Source organism: Pipra filicauda, unplaced genomic scaffold, assembly GCF_003945595.2.
Source record: "Pipra filicauda isolate LSUMZ 115617 unplaced genomic scaffold, ASM394559v2 scaffold60_size3304689_pilon, whole genome shotgun sequence".
Taxonomy (NCBI): domain Eukaryota; kingdom Metazoa; phylum Chordata; class Aves; order Passeriformes; family Pipridae; genus Pipra; species Pipra filicauda.
This window is the reverse complement of record NW_024104765.1, coordinates 370,019-388,623: the sequence shown is the minus strand read 5'-3', so window position 1 is coordinate 388,623 and position 18,605 is coordinate 370,019. Positions and strand designations below refer to the sequence as shown.

The following is an 18,605-nucleotide window of genomic DNA, read 5'->3' as shown; positions in this document are numbered from 1 at the left end:
TGAAGTTCCTATGGTTTGCAGCGTGCTTCCCAGCACACTGTTTAGCCAACAATTACAGAAATTACTAGAGATCCAAAGGACTGCCAGAGCAATCCAAAATAGATTCCCTTTTCTCAACGTCCCTGCAATGGGTTACACTCATTGGGTTGGGTTAACACCAGCACAAACAGACAGGCCCAAGGACCCAGACTGGTTTTATTTTGCTGGTTTTACCTTCCTGACAATTCTGCTCTAAGGCTGGAGTGTGACAAATGTGTGACTCTTATTTCACTTAATGACAGCGTTTCAACAAGCAAAAGTTGTACTAAAACTTCAAGAAAATCCCAGAACATACACTACACATTTAAATGTTAGTTTAGGTGAAAGTCCATGGGAACATCTTGATCCAAAAAGCTGTTTGAAATCTGTGTGCTTCAGGCTTATAATTTCTATCACCTAAGGCCAGTCAGCAGCCACAATAGATAAGATAAATGAAACAAACCAACTGCTCCTGGAATCAACAGACACAGCAAAATCTTTAATACCTTAATTCAGATATATCGAAGGATTTTTATATACACATTCAATATGTGTCTTTAGGTTTCTCATTTCCACTTAGGTTTCATCTACTGCTCTTGTTAAGTCTACTTTGACCATATGAGTAGTAAGAGAGGATTGTCCTCGGAGACCTTTCAAGAAAATCTGTGGTCTGGGTACATTGCTGGAGTTGTCACGCTTGGTCTGGGTGCCAACACCTTTTGGCAAGTACACTTGGGTGAAGTTCTCTCTTTTCATATGGCTGAGATCAGTCTGCATGGCATGAGTTAATTTGCGACGCAAATTGGCCTAAAGAAAGAAAAATAATCAGATTAAGCAAAATTGTGTTTGAACATTTTAGCACTAGTATATACTTAGGTGCGTTTGTCTGTTTTACATCTACGGGCTTCACAAACCTGGAACACGGCCAACTTTGTCCTTCTGTCAATACACGTTTGTGACAGTGATTTTATAACTCCTGAACTAACAGGATGTGTGAACAGCACTGTAAGTTGTGTAAGAACACAACTTTAAGTGAGTCTTTTAACAATTTCCTATTTTCCACTGGTCATTTTCCTGGAAAATTTTGTTAGGTGTTGAAGGCTTTTTCTGTTAGAATAAAATGTTTTTATGGTAAGCTCTTCCAGTATTTGTCTAGTTTCTGCAAAATGTAATGAGGTTTACAGGCTGGTGTCACAAAGCATCAGATAAAAGGGAAAAATGCCTTCTTTCATGACATTGCTCACTAACCCCTTGACAAGGGGCAAAAGTTAAGATAATTTATGATTAAAACTCTGTTTAGTCACAGGAATTGCTACTGATAGAATCACAAAACCACTTTTCACAAACTGTTAATATTACAAAGCCAGCACTTGAAACAACAACGTGTTCCTTATTACACTCAGCCTTCTATGTCAGCAACTATGTAAAACACTGTAAATCATATGACACAATACTGTCATTGAAATATAGGAAACAATCTCACGTGGTGGGATTCAGACCCCTACAAGTGAGTAAGTCCCTGGAGTCCTTTCCAGTCAGTGGAGACTGGAATCAGTGGAGGTTGGAGAGTGATAAAGTTGGCCAGATTTGGTGTTTGTATCAGGGCAAGTCAAAATATTCTCCAGATTCCACTAGTGATGTCTCTTGTCAGCTGAATGGAAGGTGAAACACTTGCCTGTAGACACATTCTGGTACCTTAATCTACAACTGAATTTTATGCGCAGAGTCATACAGAAAACGACAATAAGATGGCATGTGAAGAAAGACAATATATCAAGTCTTTTTTTCTGAAGGCTTTAATGCCAATTAAAACAAGAGTGGGCATAGATACTGGTTCCCTACTAAGTTTACCTCTCTTGAAAACTGAATGTATGCTATTGCAAGGAACTGTGCTTGCACAGAGAAACATATGTGAGCTGAAAATTTTACTTCTAACAGCATATAGATATATTAACAAAGTACTAGTTTAACATTTCATATCACTACAACTTTTCTGGCTAAGTATGAACAACAGAAAAAAAAACCAAAGGCATCTGAGCTCATCCTCTAACAAAACCAGCAAATATGTCCAATGCTCCCCTATCAAATTCACCAATGCACTGGTAAACTATTTCTGTTCATTTAGCATTTTGACTCCAAATGTTTTATCACCTCCATATTGCCAGTTACTGTAGACAAAACACTTTTGCAGGCATCTGGGATTTTTTATTTCAACTTCACATCACTAATCTCTCATATAGACAGTGGAGGCTAAAATACCCTTAGTACTTTAAAGTATTTTCTCTAAATATTTCAGACTAATTTGTTTGCGTATGGTCTTTGTGATCAGCTATTGGGAAACATCCACTTCTGCTTATGCTAAAGAGAAACCACTGACCACATCTTACATTTATTTAGGTACTTTTGTCCTTTACAGAAGGAAAGGAGGCTTTTAGTTAGGCCTCTTGTAAACCTAATTGGCCTCTTTATACACCTCAGTAACAACTATTTCTTAGAATCCTTTATAAGCCAGTCAACAGTGGGAAGACTCCTCAGTCCAAAATTTTGGGTTCCTTATATAATGTTAGAGATTTGATGGCAAAAAAATACCCAGAAAGGAAATAGGCTGCCCAGCAGACCACAGACCTCCAAAGGGCATCTGTTCACAGAAGGAAAAAAAAGAACCCTGCAGTACCTGTGTCCAGTTGATATTGGTAACTGCAGTACTCCCTGTACGTACAAGTTCATTTTGACTGAATTGTGAAAATCAGGTGCTAAACCTTGACAAATGTGTGTGCTGGCAAACCTTAGAAAGAAGCTTTGGAAATATATACTGTTGATTGAAAAGCTTTTATTTATGTATGAAGTCAACCTTCTGTGGATGGACTCTGACTTCCAATCCATCAGAAAATCACCATGACAGTATAACAGACATTTCCTCTGGCTTATATATACAGCAGAAAACCTATTGGCTCTGTTTCTTACCTCTCTGGTCCTACACGAGAGAAGAATTTTTTTATTTTTTTTATTTTTTTTTTCAAAAGAAGAATTGCTTTTAGTGAACACACAGAACCAGGATAAAATATAAAGTATTTCATTACCAAAATAATCTAACAAAAATCTAAAAAAAGGCCCTCATGCTTTGATACCTTTCAAAGATGAAAAAGTAGCTCAAAGAAAGCTTCTGTAGGGTCAAACATATCCAAAGGTATTCCTTATCATTCTACCTGCCAATTACTGCATTTTTCTTCCTCTTACTTCATGGTGACAAATATTAATATAAATTATTCAACTTGCAATAAAGTTTTGCGTGACCCAAACCTTTGTGCAACCATTATTATTTTCTTACAAAGGAATTATACGGTAGTATCTTCAACCTGTTGAATTGATTTGAGTGCAGAAAAACAACTTTAATATTCAATGCTAAACAACAAACTGTTATTACATAAAAAAGGCAACTGAAAAATTTGGAATGAATAGATATAGCAGTGGAAGCACTGGTCAAAAAATGAGGAAAAATATGGAAAAACTGAGAGAAGAAGAAAGTCTAGAAGTAAGGAGAGAAATTACCTGGAAAAAAAATATTGAGCTGGTTGTAACAAAGTTTATATCTTTGAATAAAAGATTGGATTCATTTTTCAAAGAACAAATGTTTAGAATAATTTATTCTCAGCTTTGTTTTCCAGCAATGAAAATCTGATAATAACAATACAAACCAGTTTTATAGCTTTTCTTCTCAGTTCCCATTCATTCCATTCATAGGATCTCACAATAGTTGGAGGCAAGATATGAGTATCAGTTTGAGTACTACTGTCACATTTTGCAGTTGGTTTCATCAAACATTTGTCTGCAGTTCTGGCCTGGATGAAAAAAAGAAACCCAACCAAAACCAAGGAAGGCATTAATGAGAAAAATACAGACATCTAGGAGAAATAGCATATGGATATGCTACTTTTTAAAAGCAAATAGAGACCTGCAAACCACAAGTGGATAAAGATTTTTACATTCAAGAATATTTTTGTTTCCCTTGCCCTCACTAAAAAAGAAGAAACCATTAATTATTTGATGGATTTAATTTCTGACAGAAAACCCTTTAGGCAGAGGCCACAGCTGAATTTCAGACTCCCACATCCTGAGTGAGTGAATAATCATTGGATTTTGGTAAAAAGGTGTCCAACCACCACCACCACCACCACTGGTATTTTATGATGCAGGCACTTCAATTTGTCTTTATAAATGGACTAAATATCACAAATCATAACTGGGAGAAGTGCTTACATCTCTGCTAGAACCAGGATACAAACTATATCTTTCACACTAAGGGCCAGTTCAAGACTACATTGTTTCCACTGCTAGGGACCTAAAATTCACAGTGGATCACAGATTATGTCTATGAATCCAAATCAAGTATTTGGCTTTCACATAGTAGCACTGTCACATTCATTATTAATGAGTCCCCTTTTATTTTGTAATACATTCCATAATTTCTGTCCTCAGATATCACTACACCCTCATCCAGAACACATCGATGGACTGATAAGCTAAAACTTCAGTTAATATGGTATCTGACTTATCTTCTGTTGCATTTACTTACTGTCTCTTTAAGCTACATTTTCAAAAATGAGGAAAAGAAACATCAGACACAAGACCTTCCTAAGCTATGAACTGACAGCTTCATCGCTGCCACAATCCTTTGGATATACATATTCTTCTACGAAGAGATAAGGTGAGAATGACATTAAGTGAAAATGTTTCTTCAGTGCTCTGGAGACCTGGAAAAGATGGACCCTCGGACATTCTGTATGATAGGCAGATGATTTTACTTCTTTCCTAAAGATGTGTATCCTCTATTCTCTTTATGTTCTAGAAAGGACAGAGTAACCAGTGACCCAACAGCTGTTCAGCAAGAGGCATGGGCAGTGTGTACCTGTGCCTGAGGAAAAAGGTATTCAAACTGATGACGGAGCTCAAGCAATTGAATTAGCTCTGCATATTCTTTTGCTTTTTCTACATTCAACTGAATGAATTTATCTGGATCTTGAGCAAAGGTGTATGCAGCTTCTTTGGAACTGAAAACATAACATTTCGCCTTGTGCTTCAAAATTCCAATAGCAGGATTTCCTAAAAAAGAGGAAAAAACTAGCCCAAAATAAAACCCACCAAATAAAATACTGAACAGTATGATATCCAATACAAAAGACATTTTTAATCAAGATTCTGTGTTTCCCTCAAGTCAGTTTCAACTTCCTTCTTCTTCTGAAATCAGAATAAGCCCTGAAAGAAAGCTTTTAAAATATTTTTTACGTCAGTGTAACTGCTTTTGATCAGTTCACATCCTGTATGCCTTACTGCATGTCTCAGAAAAACAAAAGATAAAATATCTATAGCAAAGGCATAAGAAACCAGTCTACACTCACAAATGTTCCCCCTATAATCTCCAGAAAATACCTGATTGTAGATCAGCAGTGCATCTATACCAAAGGGCGTAACACTGAAATTAACTGGAGAAGCAGATAAAGCAGCTGAGAAGCTGAACAATAAATCAACAGAGAAAGTGAAGTGTCAATAAAGGCCAAATAGGAAAGCACAAATTGAGTTCAAGGACAGTGGCAGGCTCTGCTTCAGACATCATTGCCCAGGAAAGATCTAGAATCATTATAGACAGTGCCTTGAAAATACTAAATGACACTACTCAGTGGCAGTCAAAAAAAACAAAAAGAATATGATGAATTATTAGGATGCAAACAGAGGAGAAGAAAACCAGCATTTCAACAACCTGTATGCTACACTTATAATAATATATTTTGCTCCAACGCAACAGAACAAATAAAAGGGAGTTGGGAGTGATCAGACGCTTGGAATATCTTTCATAGCAGGAGAGGTTAAAGAAAGAGGCCTCCTCAACATTAAAAAGAAACAACTGAAAAGAAATAATATGATATAGAGTAATAAAACCATGAATTGTGTGCAATATAAAATTACTATCTGCTAATTTTCCTAATAGAAAGACTATTATGACTTGATGAAATTATCCAGCCAGAGCTTAAAGCCATCTCAAAAAGAGGTACCTTTTCATAGCATATATAATTATAAACTATGGGGCTCTTGACAATAAGAATATCCCATGGAAAACTCGAGATGGATTCAAAAATCAATTAGATAAATGAAAAACCTGTATGAAGAATTATTCAACAGAAGGTTACAGACTCAACATTTTTCTGAGGAAATCCCATAACCACTAACTGCTAGAATAGGGAAGGATATAATTAAGGAAGGATCATTCCTACTTCATTTCTCATAAACTTGAAGTGGTCATCCCTGCCTGCATCCAGTGATCAGATACAGGGCTAGAGAGACCTTCAGTCCAACTCAGGACAGTTGTTCTCATATGAAATACTAAGTAAGTGTAAGTAATTCACATTGCTGTTAAAATATCTATTCTTTCATACTGCCAAGTAATGGTAATATTTTCCTCTCAACCCCCTGTAGGCTTAAGAAAATTCTATGTAGATAGGTTCTATAAAGGATAGGGAGACAGAAAACATGGGCTGAGGTAGCTGAAATAAGGCATGCTCTCAAGACGAATGAACCTAGAAGAGACAAAAAAATTTCCTGTGATCAGTTAGCTTAATCAAGTGCACTTTTGCATTCTTTTCAAAGAAGATTTTTATTACTTTATAATGACTATTTAAAATACATATGATGTAGCCATGAACGGATGTGTTTGCAGCACAGGCATACACAAAATAGAAGGAATGACCATTTTTCTATGCCTGTATTACAGCACACTAACAACAGCAAACAAACCTGTATTCAGCTGCAGTGTAGGTTATACAGATGCATATACAGCAGGAAGAAACATTTATCCATCCCATCTTGTTGCTGCCTCTGCTTGCTCATGCCTACTTTCTCTTGAAGCCCTCCTGCCTTCTATTTAGGGCACTTTATTTGTGTATTTTAAAAAGAAAAATTCTTTAGCAGGGGAGATAAGTTATCTGGGGTGAGAATTACAAATGTGGAAATACAGTACTCCACCTTTGATGTAAGAGGATGCATTCAGAATGCCTTTAAATTTTCCCTAGTACTTGTACACATATATAGTATGGAAAATGTCTAATTACAAAGCATACCTGGTAGGGTGAGGCCTTTCACACCAATTGCATGTGCACAGAAACTATGGTACTGGATTAACAACTGATCAAAATTATCAGTAGTCTCTGGAAAAAGCCATTCTTGGTTCTTGAAATCAGAAACATTCACTTTGGTTCCTAAAAAATGATTTCAGCATCAAAACATTAGGTGTTTAAAATATAGTAATGTTACAGGATGACTAGATTACTCTGGTTTTCACAGGATGTCCTGCAGTGCCAAGATCCCAAAAGCCAAAATTAGTCCTGCCTTTAAAGAGAACCTACTCAAAAATCAGTCCTGTGGGAGCCTTCTTTAGTATTTTTCTTTAAAAAGAGGGGACAACAACAGGAAGGTAATATCTTATTCTTCTATTTTGTTTTCAACCGCCCATGCATTACAAATCCCCTGGTATAAAACTTGGTTCCTATAGATACCATTTTACAAACAAACACTTCTGGTAACCAAAGCCCCATTAAATTAGCTTGTTTATCACCCTCCCTCCATTTCAGAAGTTCTGAAAGTATAAAAAGGCATAAATAAACTTAAGAAATAATAAAAAAGTATAAATATTCTCTGATCATTCTGCCATTTATGTAAGGTATGTTTGTATCTAGTAGCTATATTTTAATTTTATATGCAAAAATAAAATCCCAAGCTAGACTACATGAAAAAATAAATCTACACACTAACGGACTTATTTTAATTTACTGTGCAAATTCTGAATATTAAAAAATCAATATGTAGCACCTTCTGTAAAGAAAATTCAAACAAAATCTTGGAAAGTGAAGGAAAACAAAAAAGTATTAACTTTCCGTACCCATGGTTTCTCTTATCCTTTCCTCATCACTTTTCACAGTCACTCCTTCCAGAAGAGATGTTAGCACTTCATCAGGAAAAAGCTGCGACTGGATTTCCAAGAACTGTTGGAGACTGCTAGTCATACTTGTGAGGAAGCTTAGCAATAGCATTTCATCCTGAAAGCTGGTCCAGAGTTTAGAAAGTTCAAGGAAGAGAGGCTAGAACATAAAGAAACTTATCTGAAATCCAGATTTGTTTTATGTCCTCAGCGTAACCCAAGTGCTGTGCACAACAATCTCTGCTATGAACAAAGCAGGCTGATCTCCAAGGCCTTCAGCAAACAGAAATTTCAGGGGAACTCCTGGACATTTTAAGAGGAATTTCCATCAGAAGCACATCCAAAGCACATACATCCAACATGTCGAGCCATAGGCCAGAAAAGTACTTTTCTACATTTTACTCCAAAGACTTTCCCAAATACGTAACTCTGAGACCATGCTTGGAATTGAGCACTTCACTGGCCATACACTTATATAACTGAAAATAAGGTATACAGGAATAAGTGCCAGAAGAAACATACCTGATTAGTTAGTAAATGAGGTAAACCCATACCTAGACGTACAAACAATAAGGTTTTGTTATTTTGCCTGCCCTGTTTCCAGAGTGTCTTGGTAGCACAGCCCTCGGGGCATCATGTGTGTCAGATTAACAGGGCGCAGGCCTCCTCAGAGGGTTCAGGGCAAAACTGGAAGCTGCTATTCCCAGCAACAATGCTGACATACGGGTGTATACACATATAGAAGAAGCCTATAAGCTTTAGATACAAATGCTGATTTCAATGACAGTGACATAAAATGTCCTGTTACATCTAAACACACAGAAAGCATTTATAGGAAGAGAGTCAACAAATCTGAAACGTGCACTTAACAACATATTTTATGCATATTAACAACATTGTTATAAGAGCGGCCAACAGGGTCAGCTCTGAAATTCATCGGCATCACTAATGCTGTGGAAATGTTGCGGTCACAGACAGGAAAAAGCTAAAGGAAGGGCAGCAAGATCAAAATCATTCTTACTAGAATAAACAAAGAATATTAATGAAATGTATTGTGTTTCCTAAAACAAATGTTCACTACAACTATAGGCCTTATCCTATGCATTTTAAAAGGCAGAATGCCCTGCTTCTCTATCTTTGCAGAGGATCCAGCTCCTCAGTAACTAGCTGAAGGCAAGAAACTTACTTAAATGGTGTCTTAATAGAGAAATCTCTAATTGAAAAAGACCTGAAATCAAAAGCCATTACATATTGTGTCTTCAGCAGAGAAGAAAAATCAACTAACCAACCTGAAGAGAGAAAAAAAATCTAGGAAGGCAGCAGACAACAGCAGACAGCTTCTGGGGGAAAGGGTAACATATATCAGTCACTTAAGTCCCATGAAGAAACAGTAAAAGAGGAAAAACTGATCTGAGATTCTGGACAAGAGGGGAAATTGTTCTCCAGTTGAGAACATCTGGTTTATAAAATCACAAGCATACATAAATTGAAATGTCAGACCATATCTGAGATGTACCTCAGTTAAAGTGCCATTCCCATGAGTTTCCAGCTCAGATGCCCTTCTGGGAAGTGTAAAAAGTACTCTGAGTATATGTGGGGCCATGATCTTCCTTCCTTCCTCCCTCCTCCACAGTAGACTTTTTTTTGCCTTCTAATAATTAGCTTAGAATGATGAAAAATAATCTATGTATGAACTGCATGCTGGTTCAGCAGCTAACTACAAGGAATTAAAATGATCATACATTTATATCATACAAATATATCATATTTGTATGTATGTATGTATGATATATCATACAAAATAACGAGCTCTTCCATGAAAAGCAAATTTAATGAAGATGGTTTCTGACATATTTCTCTTTCATTTCCTTTACATCATGCCAGCATAATAATCCCAGGTTTTCACAGGGTCATCAGGGACCCTCTTCTCCCAATATCTTGTAGCTCCCAACCAGAGTGAAACAGTACAAAACATCAGTTGTGCAGAGGTGCTTTCACTGGCTGCTCACTGGCCAGACAGCCCACAAACCATTTCACACTTGATCTTAGGAAGGCTCTAACTGTGTCTCTCTAGTTGCTCTTTTTTCCAGAAAATGTGCAGAAAATTACATATTTTGAGATCTTTGGAGTCTGAGAAACATGACTGAAACTTGCCAACAGGTTCAGAAGCTATTGGGAGGGGAAAAGAGGCTGAAATCCCCATCACAGAAACCCAGTTTCTTTAGAAAAATTATATCAATGAGTCATACTGTAATCAAAGGGATTGCTATCTGAAGGGACTTTAAAGAAGCACACTCTGATGTGCTGTTTTTTGTAATCATTAGGTTCTTACAGTTTCTGCAAGGAACAGGAGAGAATATTTACACACTGTAAATATACAAATACTGGCAAATAATTAAAGACATTTACAGTAAAATACCATTTAGTTCTTTTGCTCCCTTTTTGTTCCTTTCTTTTTTCTTGCCTTGAGACTGCTACTTTAGTTGCCCCTTCAAAAATCACAGATGCTATTATATTAATAAGAAAATGATGTAGCCTTTTTCGTAACACAAGCTATTAAAAAATACACCAGCAAAGTATTCTGTAATAATTTCATAATTTTTTATAATGAAGAAAAAAAAGAGTTTTCTATTCATAATACTTACAAAAACTTCTTTGGAATCTACGGAAATCTTATCCTGCACTGTGTTTTTCAATTGCATCATTGTTGCTGCAAACTGAACACTCAACGTTTCAACTTCTTGAGCACTGGTAATTGCATCAGACTGGAAAGAGAACTTACTTCAGATAAGAAGTATAAAACTCAAAAAATCAAGTATTTAGTAATAAGTATTTACTTGTATCTCTTCATTCAACTATTTTCAGACAACTCTTTTAAGGAATGAAATGCACCCTAACTTACCACAAAATAAATTTTTCCTTAAATGCTCAGGTATAAAACCAGGCACTTCACTCAAACATGTATACTACTAATTTTTATAGACAATTCTCTACATTTTCACAATCAAGAGAATTGAAAAAAAATATTTTTCAATGCTTTATAGTATAGAGAGAGACTAATAAAACTTTGCAGTTTCTCAAAAGACAAACGAAAAGCTCTTCATTAACAAAACAAGAATTTAAATTATATTCTTCAAATATTATTCCATAAATTTTGGGGCTGTCTGCAGACTAAAACTAACATGATTTATTTCTCTCATACCTTTTGGGGTATGAGTTGGTGGCTGGCTCAGCATTGGAGCCAGCTCTGTTTAATATCTTTAGATCTGGATGAGGGGATAAAGTGCACCCTCAGTAAGTTTGCAGATGACACCAAGTTAGTGGGAGTGTCAATCTGCTGGACGGTAGGATGGCCCTGCAGAGGGATCTGCACAGGCTGGATCTATAGACTGAGGCCAATGGTATAAGTTTCAACAAAGCGAAATGCCAGGTCCTACACTTGGATCCCAACAACCCCATGCAGTGCTACAGGCTGGGGGCAGAGTAGTTGGAAAGCTGCCCAGCAGAAAAGGACCTGGGGGTGCTGGTCAACCGGAGCTAAACATGAGCTAGCAGTGTGCCCAGGTGGCATCCTGGCTTGTATCAGAAATAGTGTGGCCAGCAGGACTAGGAAGTAATAGTCCCCTTGGCCCTGGCAAGGCCACACCTCGAATCCTGTGTCCAGTTCTGGGCCTCTCAATTCAGGAAGGATATTGAGGTGCTGGATTGTGTCCAGACAAGGGCAAAGATGCTGGTGAAGGATCTGGAGCCCAAGTCTTATGAGAAGCAGCTGAGGGAGCTGAGTTCAGCCTGGAGAAAAGGAGGCTCAGGGGGAACCTTCTCTCTATATATGACTACTTGAAAGGAGGCTGTAGCCAGGTGGGGGTCAGTCTGTTCTCCCAAAGTAATAAGTGACAGGATGACAGGAAACGGCCTCAAGTTGCACCAGGGGAGGTTTAGGTTGGATATCAGGGAAAATTTCTTCCCAGAAAGGGTTGTCAAGCACTGGAACAGGCTGCTCAGGGACGTGGTTGGGTCCCCATCCCTGGAGGTATTTAAAAGATGTGTAGATGTCGTACTTACAGACACAGTTTAATGGTGGACTTGACAGCCCCATGTTAATGGTTGGACTAGATGATTTTAAAGGTATTTTCTGACCTAAACTATCTATGGTTCTATGATTCTTTGTCTAGAGATACATTTTATTTTATTTATTTCTGAATCATTTTTCTTATATTTCTGCCCTGTACAAGTAGGTAACTTCAGTACATTCCAACTGCGATAAAAACCCACAGGATATATAACATGATGGTATCTCACCATAAGGATGCAAAGGAAGGCCTCATATTGTCTCACATTGAAAAGTGCTTCTTTTAATTTAAATGAACTGAGCTGCATATATCTGTGGGAGTCTTCCTGCATGGATTCCAACAGAGCTGTGTACTTGTGAGCTAGCATGTGGCAGGTATTAAGACCTTCATCGACAGTCTGTGTAGCTGATGGAATGGCTTCATTCAGAATGGCTGGCACTATTCATATAGAATAAATATGAGATAAGTATTAAAAGAATTAATGAAATCATTATCAAATGGTTAAAGTGCAGTATTTGAGCACAGTAGTCTTCCAATAAAATTTTGGTTTTTAAATTTTGTCGTTATATTCATGCATTTCTAACTACTCACATACCAGATTCAACCACTGTATCTTACTAGTCAAGTAGTTTCAAATATTTAGAATTAGAGGTGTGTAAATATCACAGTCAAGTCAAGGAGTGTGGAAAAAACTGCTTTATAGTAGATGCAGTTCTGTTGCTATAACTGACATGGGTTTCCTGATAGACTTCAGGCAATCTGCACCATTTTCAATTCTCAGTATCCTAATTTGTGAAGCATTAATAACAATAACAGGCCTCCCATTTCCTGGGCACTTTGAGATCTAACATGCTTTAAGAATGAGTCAAAGATTATTATTAAAAAGAGAAGAGAGAAACAGCACAAAAAGTTATGCCTATGCAGTTGTTAAAGTTCAGCATTAGTACTTAAAAAACCCCCAGACTCCCCCAAATGGCACAGGTGAATAAAACATATTTTAGCTGATATACAACATGATAAATAATTTTTTCTTTACAATTTTATTATTGACAGCACGCAACTATTACACTGAATATTTTGATGTGTTGTGTTATTAAGCAGACATCTATGCAAGGAAATACAATAAGGCCAAGCTACGTTTGTTAAGTGTAGCGCTCTGTTGCGTGTGTTGAACTTCTGATGCTAACAACATCGGTAAGCAGCAGAGCAGTAATAAGGCTTGAGGTATGTCTGCTCAAAACCCCATGAGCATAGAAAGGCTAGATTTAACCAGGCTAGAAGGGGAGGTAAATTTGCAAAGGTATTACGAGCGGTTTAACAACAGGTGAAGGGAGCTTAGCACTTGGCTGATTTTCTTTTCTGGATGCAGGGAAAAAAGCCAAAGCAAAGCTCTACCTCAGCAAGACTGCTGCCAACACTGAAATTAAGGCTTCAGTGGTCTAACTGCTGTCCTTAATCATAGAGATATCCATTTAATTTCCTAACCTAAGAGCATTCATGCTGTGTTTTTTCCATCTATTCAAAAGCGATATGTAAACAGGTCAGCACAAAGAAGTTCATCTTATAGTGACCTAACAAATGTAACAGGATCAACAATCATATTATCTACACCAATCAGTTACAAAACCCACAGATATTACAGTGAGAAAGACCACAACATATTGTTAATTATGCCTTTTGTATAATACAGTAGTTGAAGGTTCCCTCACGCTGCAAGCCAGGCCCAGTGAACATAAAATAGAGACAGCCACAACACAGAAAGGTGACATTTGTGGGAAAGAATGTATTATAAAAATAGAAAACCATTAATGTGTCGCTTGGTATGTGAGGAAAAAAAAAAGCACCAAAATCTAGAGAGTTGTTTACTTCTTTCTCTGATATGGTAGGTATATTTTTTCCCTACGTACACTGCTTTACTTAAAATACCACAAGCTCAGCAAGTGCTTTGCTTTCCAATAAAGCATGACTTTCTTATCAGAAGAGGCATGTGCTATAGCCTTTATTCCAGAAACTTTGGTCTTTTGAAAGAAAAAGTTTTCCCCTACAACTGGGCTTCAGACCTTTCTTATAAAGAAGTCTCCACATTGAGCTGCAATAGTACATGGATATTCACATAAACATTTCCACCGACCATTTATTTGATTATTGTAAACTTTGCTGAAATGATGTGGTTGATGGGGAACAAAAGAAAATAAAAGGAATATCAAAGTCTTGCCCTACCCTTAATACAGCGTTTGAAAAAATCCAGGATGGTCATTGACATATTTTGCTTATTAAAAAAGTAGAAAGATTCAAAATGCAAAAGATTTTCAAGAACATTTTAACATTTCTATCAATTCTCATCACACATACTCAACAGAAATTTGTAAATGGATTGTAATTAAGTGTTTTAAAAGGCAAACATTACATATTTAATTCACTTAATGGCAAGGGATCTGGGAACAACTTATCATGAGGTAAATTATTTGCATGAAGTTAATACATATAATCTTTACACATCAACCACATTAGGGCTCCCTCTTAGCTAGAAAGTAGTAGTCTACATGGAACCCAATAATCATAACAAATATGTATTTTTTCTTCAGGTTTACAGGCCCTGAGTCAAAGCTGTTTATCTAGTGAGATTGGGTATTACTGGAGCAGCTCCAGTGAAGAAGGTCAGGAAGGAAAAACTGAGAATACACAGCCCAAAAGCAGTTGTTTACTTACAGTCGTCAATGCTCCTTCCTCCTTTCCTGCACTCCCTGTTGTACAGTCGAATTCCTGTGACTAGCATGGCAAGATTTTTTAGCTGTTGTTCTTTGTCCTTCTTATTGAGTGAAATGAAAGCAGTCATCTCTGTCTGGGGGAATACACTCTGCAAGGCAGCTATAACCATTTCAAAGGGGAAGAAAAACCTCGATAATTAAATAAGCAAAAATACCCTCTCCCGAACAACTGCAAAAAGTAGGAAATCCATGGCAAATTTCCACTTTAAGTCTGAGCAGTGACAGTTTGGGTAGTAAGCATTCATCACAGTTCACCACATTTGTATCAAAAGATCAGAGAGAAGGTGAAATTTTATTTTTCAATTAGAAAAGCCCAGTTTTAGAGCTAGAAGTTTACTCACCTGTTACCTCCCTGACAGCCTCGATATCTGTAGGGGATCCCAGACCAGAGCTCAGCAGTGCATAGCTAACAATATTTTGATACGCTTTCTCTATTTCTTCTTGCACAGGAGGACATTTATCTGTGATATCTCTGACCACAGGAGCCAGTTTTCCTTCCAGAATGCGCTGCTGCTCATGGAGTAATTCAGCTAGGAAAGAAGGACACTTAGAAAGTGCTATCTATATTCTTTGGAATTTGGCTTGTACAGAGGGTGCATTTTATTTCCACAGTCAGATTAAGATTTCTGAAGCACAGGTATGTGGAAGAGATGTTCATAGTACCATACTGTTAAAAATGAAACTGGTAGAGTTAAAGATTAACATAATTAGCATGATTAACATCAGTCAGTAGAGTCCAGAGAAATATTCAGGTCAAATTAGGCAGCAATTAGTGTCTTGACACTCTGGACACTTCCAACTGCAACAAGTCCTAACACACACACACACACATGTATTTCATACAAACCTGAAGTTACAAGCTCAAATTTGAACACTGCTCAGGATCTCAGAAACTTACTGCACTTACTGAGCTTATAGAGACCATAGGACTTAGGAGCAGCTTCCCAGTGTTGTTAATTTTTTGCTTTGATCCATGCTAAGAAGAAAACATTTTCATGATTTCCCCACACAGAAATGTGGGGGTTTTTTGTTTGTTTGTTTGTTTGTTTGTTTGTTTTAACGTCTACTCTTGTTCTGTGTCTTCTGTTTCCCAGCCAGCTTCCACTGTCCCACTGAGATTTGAAGTTACATTTGCAGCAGAGGCATTTTCCCCACCTCATTTTTCTTCTACATTCCCATTCTCAGACCATATGAAATTACCACTGATAAGACCAAAACATACTAGGTTAAAACTGCAACTGATTGTTCAAGATTACTTATATCTCTCAATTAGGGATATTGATAAAATATTGAGTTTTCTTTTGGATACATGAGCAGAGTTCTGAGTACTTTTAGACATACAGGTGCAGTGCAAGATTTGCTTGCTGAAGGCAGCTAACCACTGCACCTGAAAGCATAATTATTCTCAAGCAATCTAATACATTACATTCAGGAAATCTCTCAGACACGATGAGAAGATTGTACTCTCAAGTCTAATGTACATTTTTTCTTTACTACATCCATACTGAAACATCATCCTCTACGCAGTACATTTCTCCTGGGATTTTTATTTTGCTTTACTGCCAACAGTCATTTAACAAGAATCATTACTAGCCCTACAGAGAGAGTTATTAAATTCTAAACTCAGCATCAACTTCTATGGAAACATATTTTCAAAATTACCTCGGTTGGCATAGTTCATATCAAAGTAAACTTGCATCTTAATTGTGCTCAGGGATGGATTTGTTGTGTCAAGCAGTCTGGTAACAGAGAGCTAAAGAAGAGAGTCAGAGAAGTGAGTTCTTTCTCATCTCTAGGGAAACTTCTGAACTGACAGTGACTGTGCTACAGGTTTCACAACAGCTGTAGAGCTCCCTCACTACCATTCTCTCTGTATAAGGCATTTATAAGGCATTTATTTACATGAGGAACACACATAGTCCAGTCTTTAGCTACAGAACCATGAGGATAAAGTAGCACTAAAATTTTGAAAGTGATCATGTCATTTTAGTTACAGTAACAGGTAGCAAATAATGCCATAGTCTTAGCTAAGTACTGATGCAACATCATGTCAGAATTACCTGGATGAGATCTTGCACATCTTTTTCTGTAAGGATTTGATCCATATTAAAGCCATTTCTTGGATCTAAAACAACAGCTCTCACCTTGAGATTGCCAAAAGGAAGATATTAATTTACATCTCAAAATATCCTCTTAACAACTAACCTTTTATTTTCCGAAAAATCTCAGATGCATTCAATATTTCTTTACCATTCTTTTTCGCCATTTCAATCTTTTATAACGAAACAAACTTACTTCATTTTATGTGTTGCCAGTTTCAATCTCACTTCTCAGGCATAAGTGAAAAAAAATCTATTTGTGAGACAAACTTTGATAAATATTTAAATACGGTTTCTTTAGAAATCACCTGGAAAATATTTTCCTAAGTAACATTTTATGAAAATCCATCATAGTTGTTTATAAACTTCTCACTTGATGTTATATGTATCAGTATAAACATTTACCATTTGGATAAAAAATCCATAGTGTTCTGCATGCAGGAAAATATGTGCATGTTTGCAACTAGTGTTCATGCTGGGTGTCTTGCCAGCCACTTGTACAGGCTTTTTACTCATTAAAATTTTTCTGCTTAATTGATTAATGCTGCTTTTGAGCCCAATGTATTTTCTAAAGCCACAGTGCCACTTTTAGAGGGGGGGGGAAAATTGCAGATTAACAGTACTACGGTGAATCATTTACATTCACGTACAAGTTTATCAAGAGCTGATCACCAATAAAGAAAGAACCTAGCACCTTCTTTCTTCAGACACGGCTTTGCAGGCACATTCAGAATATATTCTGCAGCAGTGCTGTGCCTCTGAAGAGATGATAAAGTGTATAATGTTTTCAGGATACTTATAGTTGTCTACCAAGGACAACACTGAGACTGATTCCATTACATTTTCAGTTTAAATGGAGTCTGAGCCCACTACTTCAAATATTCAGCCCATTTATACCACCTGGCCCCGTCTAAGCAGAGAAACAAACAAAATAATCCTTCACAATAGAGGGAAGAGGTAAATGTCAAAGAATAAATACAGCTGCTGCAATAAACATTCACCTATGTGTCATGCCTTTTTGTTCATTTATGAGAGTGGGAAGAAACATTATTAAAACTTGGGAACACTTATCTTTTTCGCTTTAGAAAGAAAACAATGGTTTATCTGCCTGTAGAAGAAAACTAAGAAAGAGCTCTGAGTTGGAGCTCAGAGCGTTTCCAGGACTCAAGACTTGCAGTCTTCTTGGGACTTTACATTCACATACATGCCATTTCAGAGGAATAAAATACTTTTTCAGGTTTCTAGGACCCTATACTGAATGTCGCTGAACGCCCCTTTAAAATTTCTCAGTGCAGGCAAATGGAAACCAAGATATTCCAAAACTCAGGTCACCCCTGAAAGCCTCAGCTGCCGCGACCCCCTGAACGCTTCATTCGCGCTTACCATGAACGCCACCAAGGTTTCAGACAGGGTTTGTCCCTGGGCGGCGCACTCCAGTCCGACTTTGCGGATTATTCCCTTGATGACACTTTCGGTCAGCTCGCCGGACATGCTGGGCAAGCACAAACCTTAGCGGGGTTACATTTACTTCAGCGTTTCTCTTCGAGGGGCCGAGGGTCGCCACTTGTCGGGGCACCCTCTCCCGCCCCCAAAACTCCCCCGGTGCCGGGGAGCGGCAGCGGCCGCCCCCGAGCGCCAGCGCCGGGCGTTGCCATGGGGACGCGGCCCGGTCCGGCCTGCCGGG

General features: G+C 37.5%; 1 protein-coding gene across 3 annotated transcripts; it reads right to left on the bottom strand.

Annotated features, from left to right (window-relative positions):
• Positions 1–488: 488 nt before the first annotated feature.
• On the bottom strand, positions 489–18,546 carry CFAP206 (cilia and flagella associated protein 206). Of its 3 annotated transcripts, none has more exons than XM_027743553.2 (12): positions 18,305–18,546; positions 16,883–16,966; positions 16,485–16,575; positions 15,164–15,352; positions 14,764–14,922; positions 12,284–12,492; positions 10,630–10,749; positions 7,946–8,144; positions 7,128–7,265; positions 4,925–5,136; positions 3,714–3,857; positions 489–825 (listed from the first exon to the last, which is right to left on the bottom strand). In XM_027743553.2, the coding sequence occupies exons 1-12, from the start codon at positions 18,410–18,412 to the stop codon at positions 595–597; spliced, it is 1,884 nt and encodes a 627-aa protein (XP_027599354.1). In that variant the 5' UTR covers positions 18,413–18,546; the 3' UTR covers positions 489–594. The 3 variants fall into 3 exon arrangements, with proteins under 3 accessions (XP_027599354.1, XP_027599355.1, XP_039244047.1); XM_027743554.2 differs by having other exon boundaries at positions 4,925–5,118; XM_039388113.1 differs by lacking the exon at positions 16,883–16,966.
• Between the last annotated feature and the right edge of the window lie 59 nt (positions 18,547–18,605).

Bases quoted from the DNA above. Each gene is read 5' to 3' on its own strand.
- CFAP206 (XM_027743553.2), bottom strand. From the start codon at position 18,412: ATGTCCGGCGAGCTGACCGAAAGTGTCATCAAGGGAATAATCCGCAAA. The intron at 15,353-16,484 runs GTAATTTTGAAA...CTTCTTTCCTAG, and splicing joins TATGAACTATGCCAACCGAG to CTGAATTACTCCATGAGCAG. The intron at 826-3,713 runs GTTTGTATTGTT...TTCTTTCTTTAG, and splicing joins GAAGAAAAGCTATAAAACTG to GCCAATTTGCGTCGCAAATT.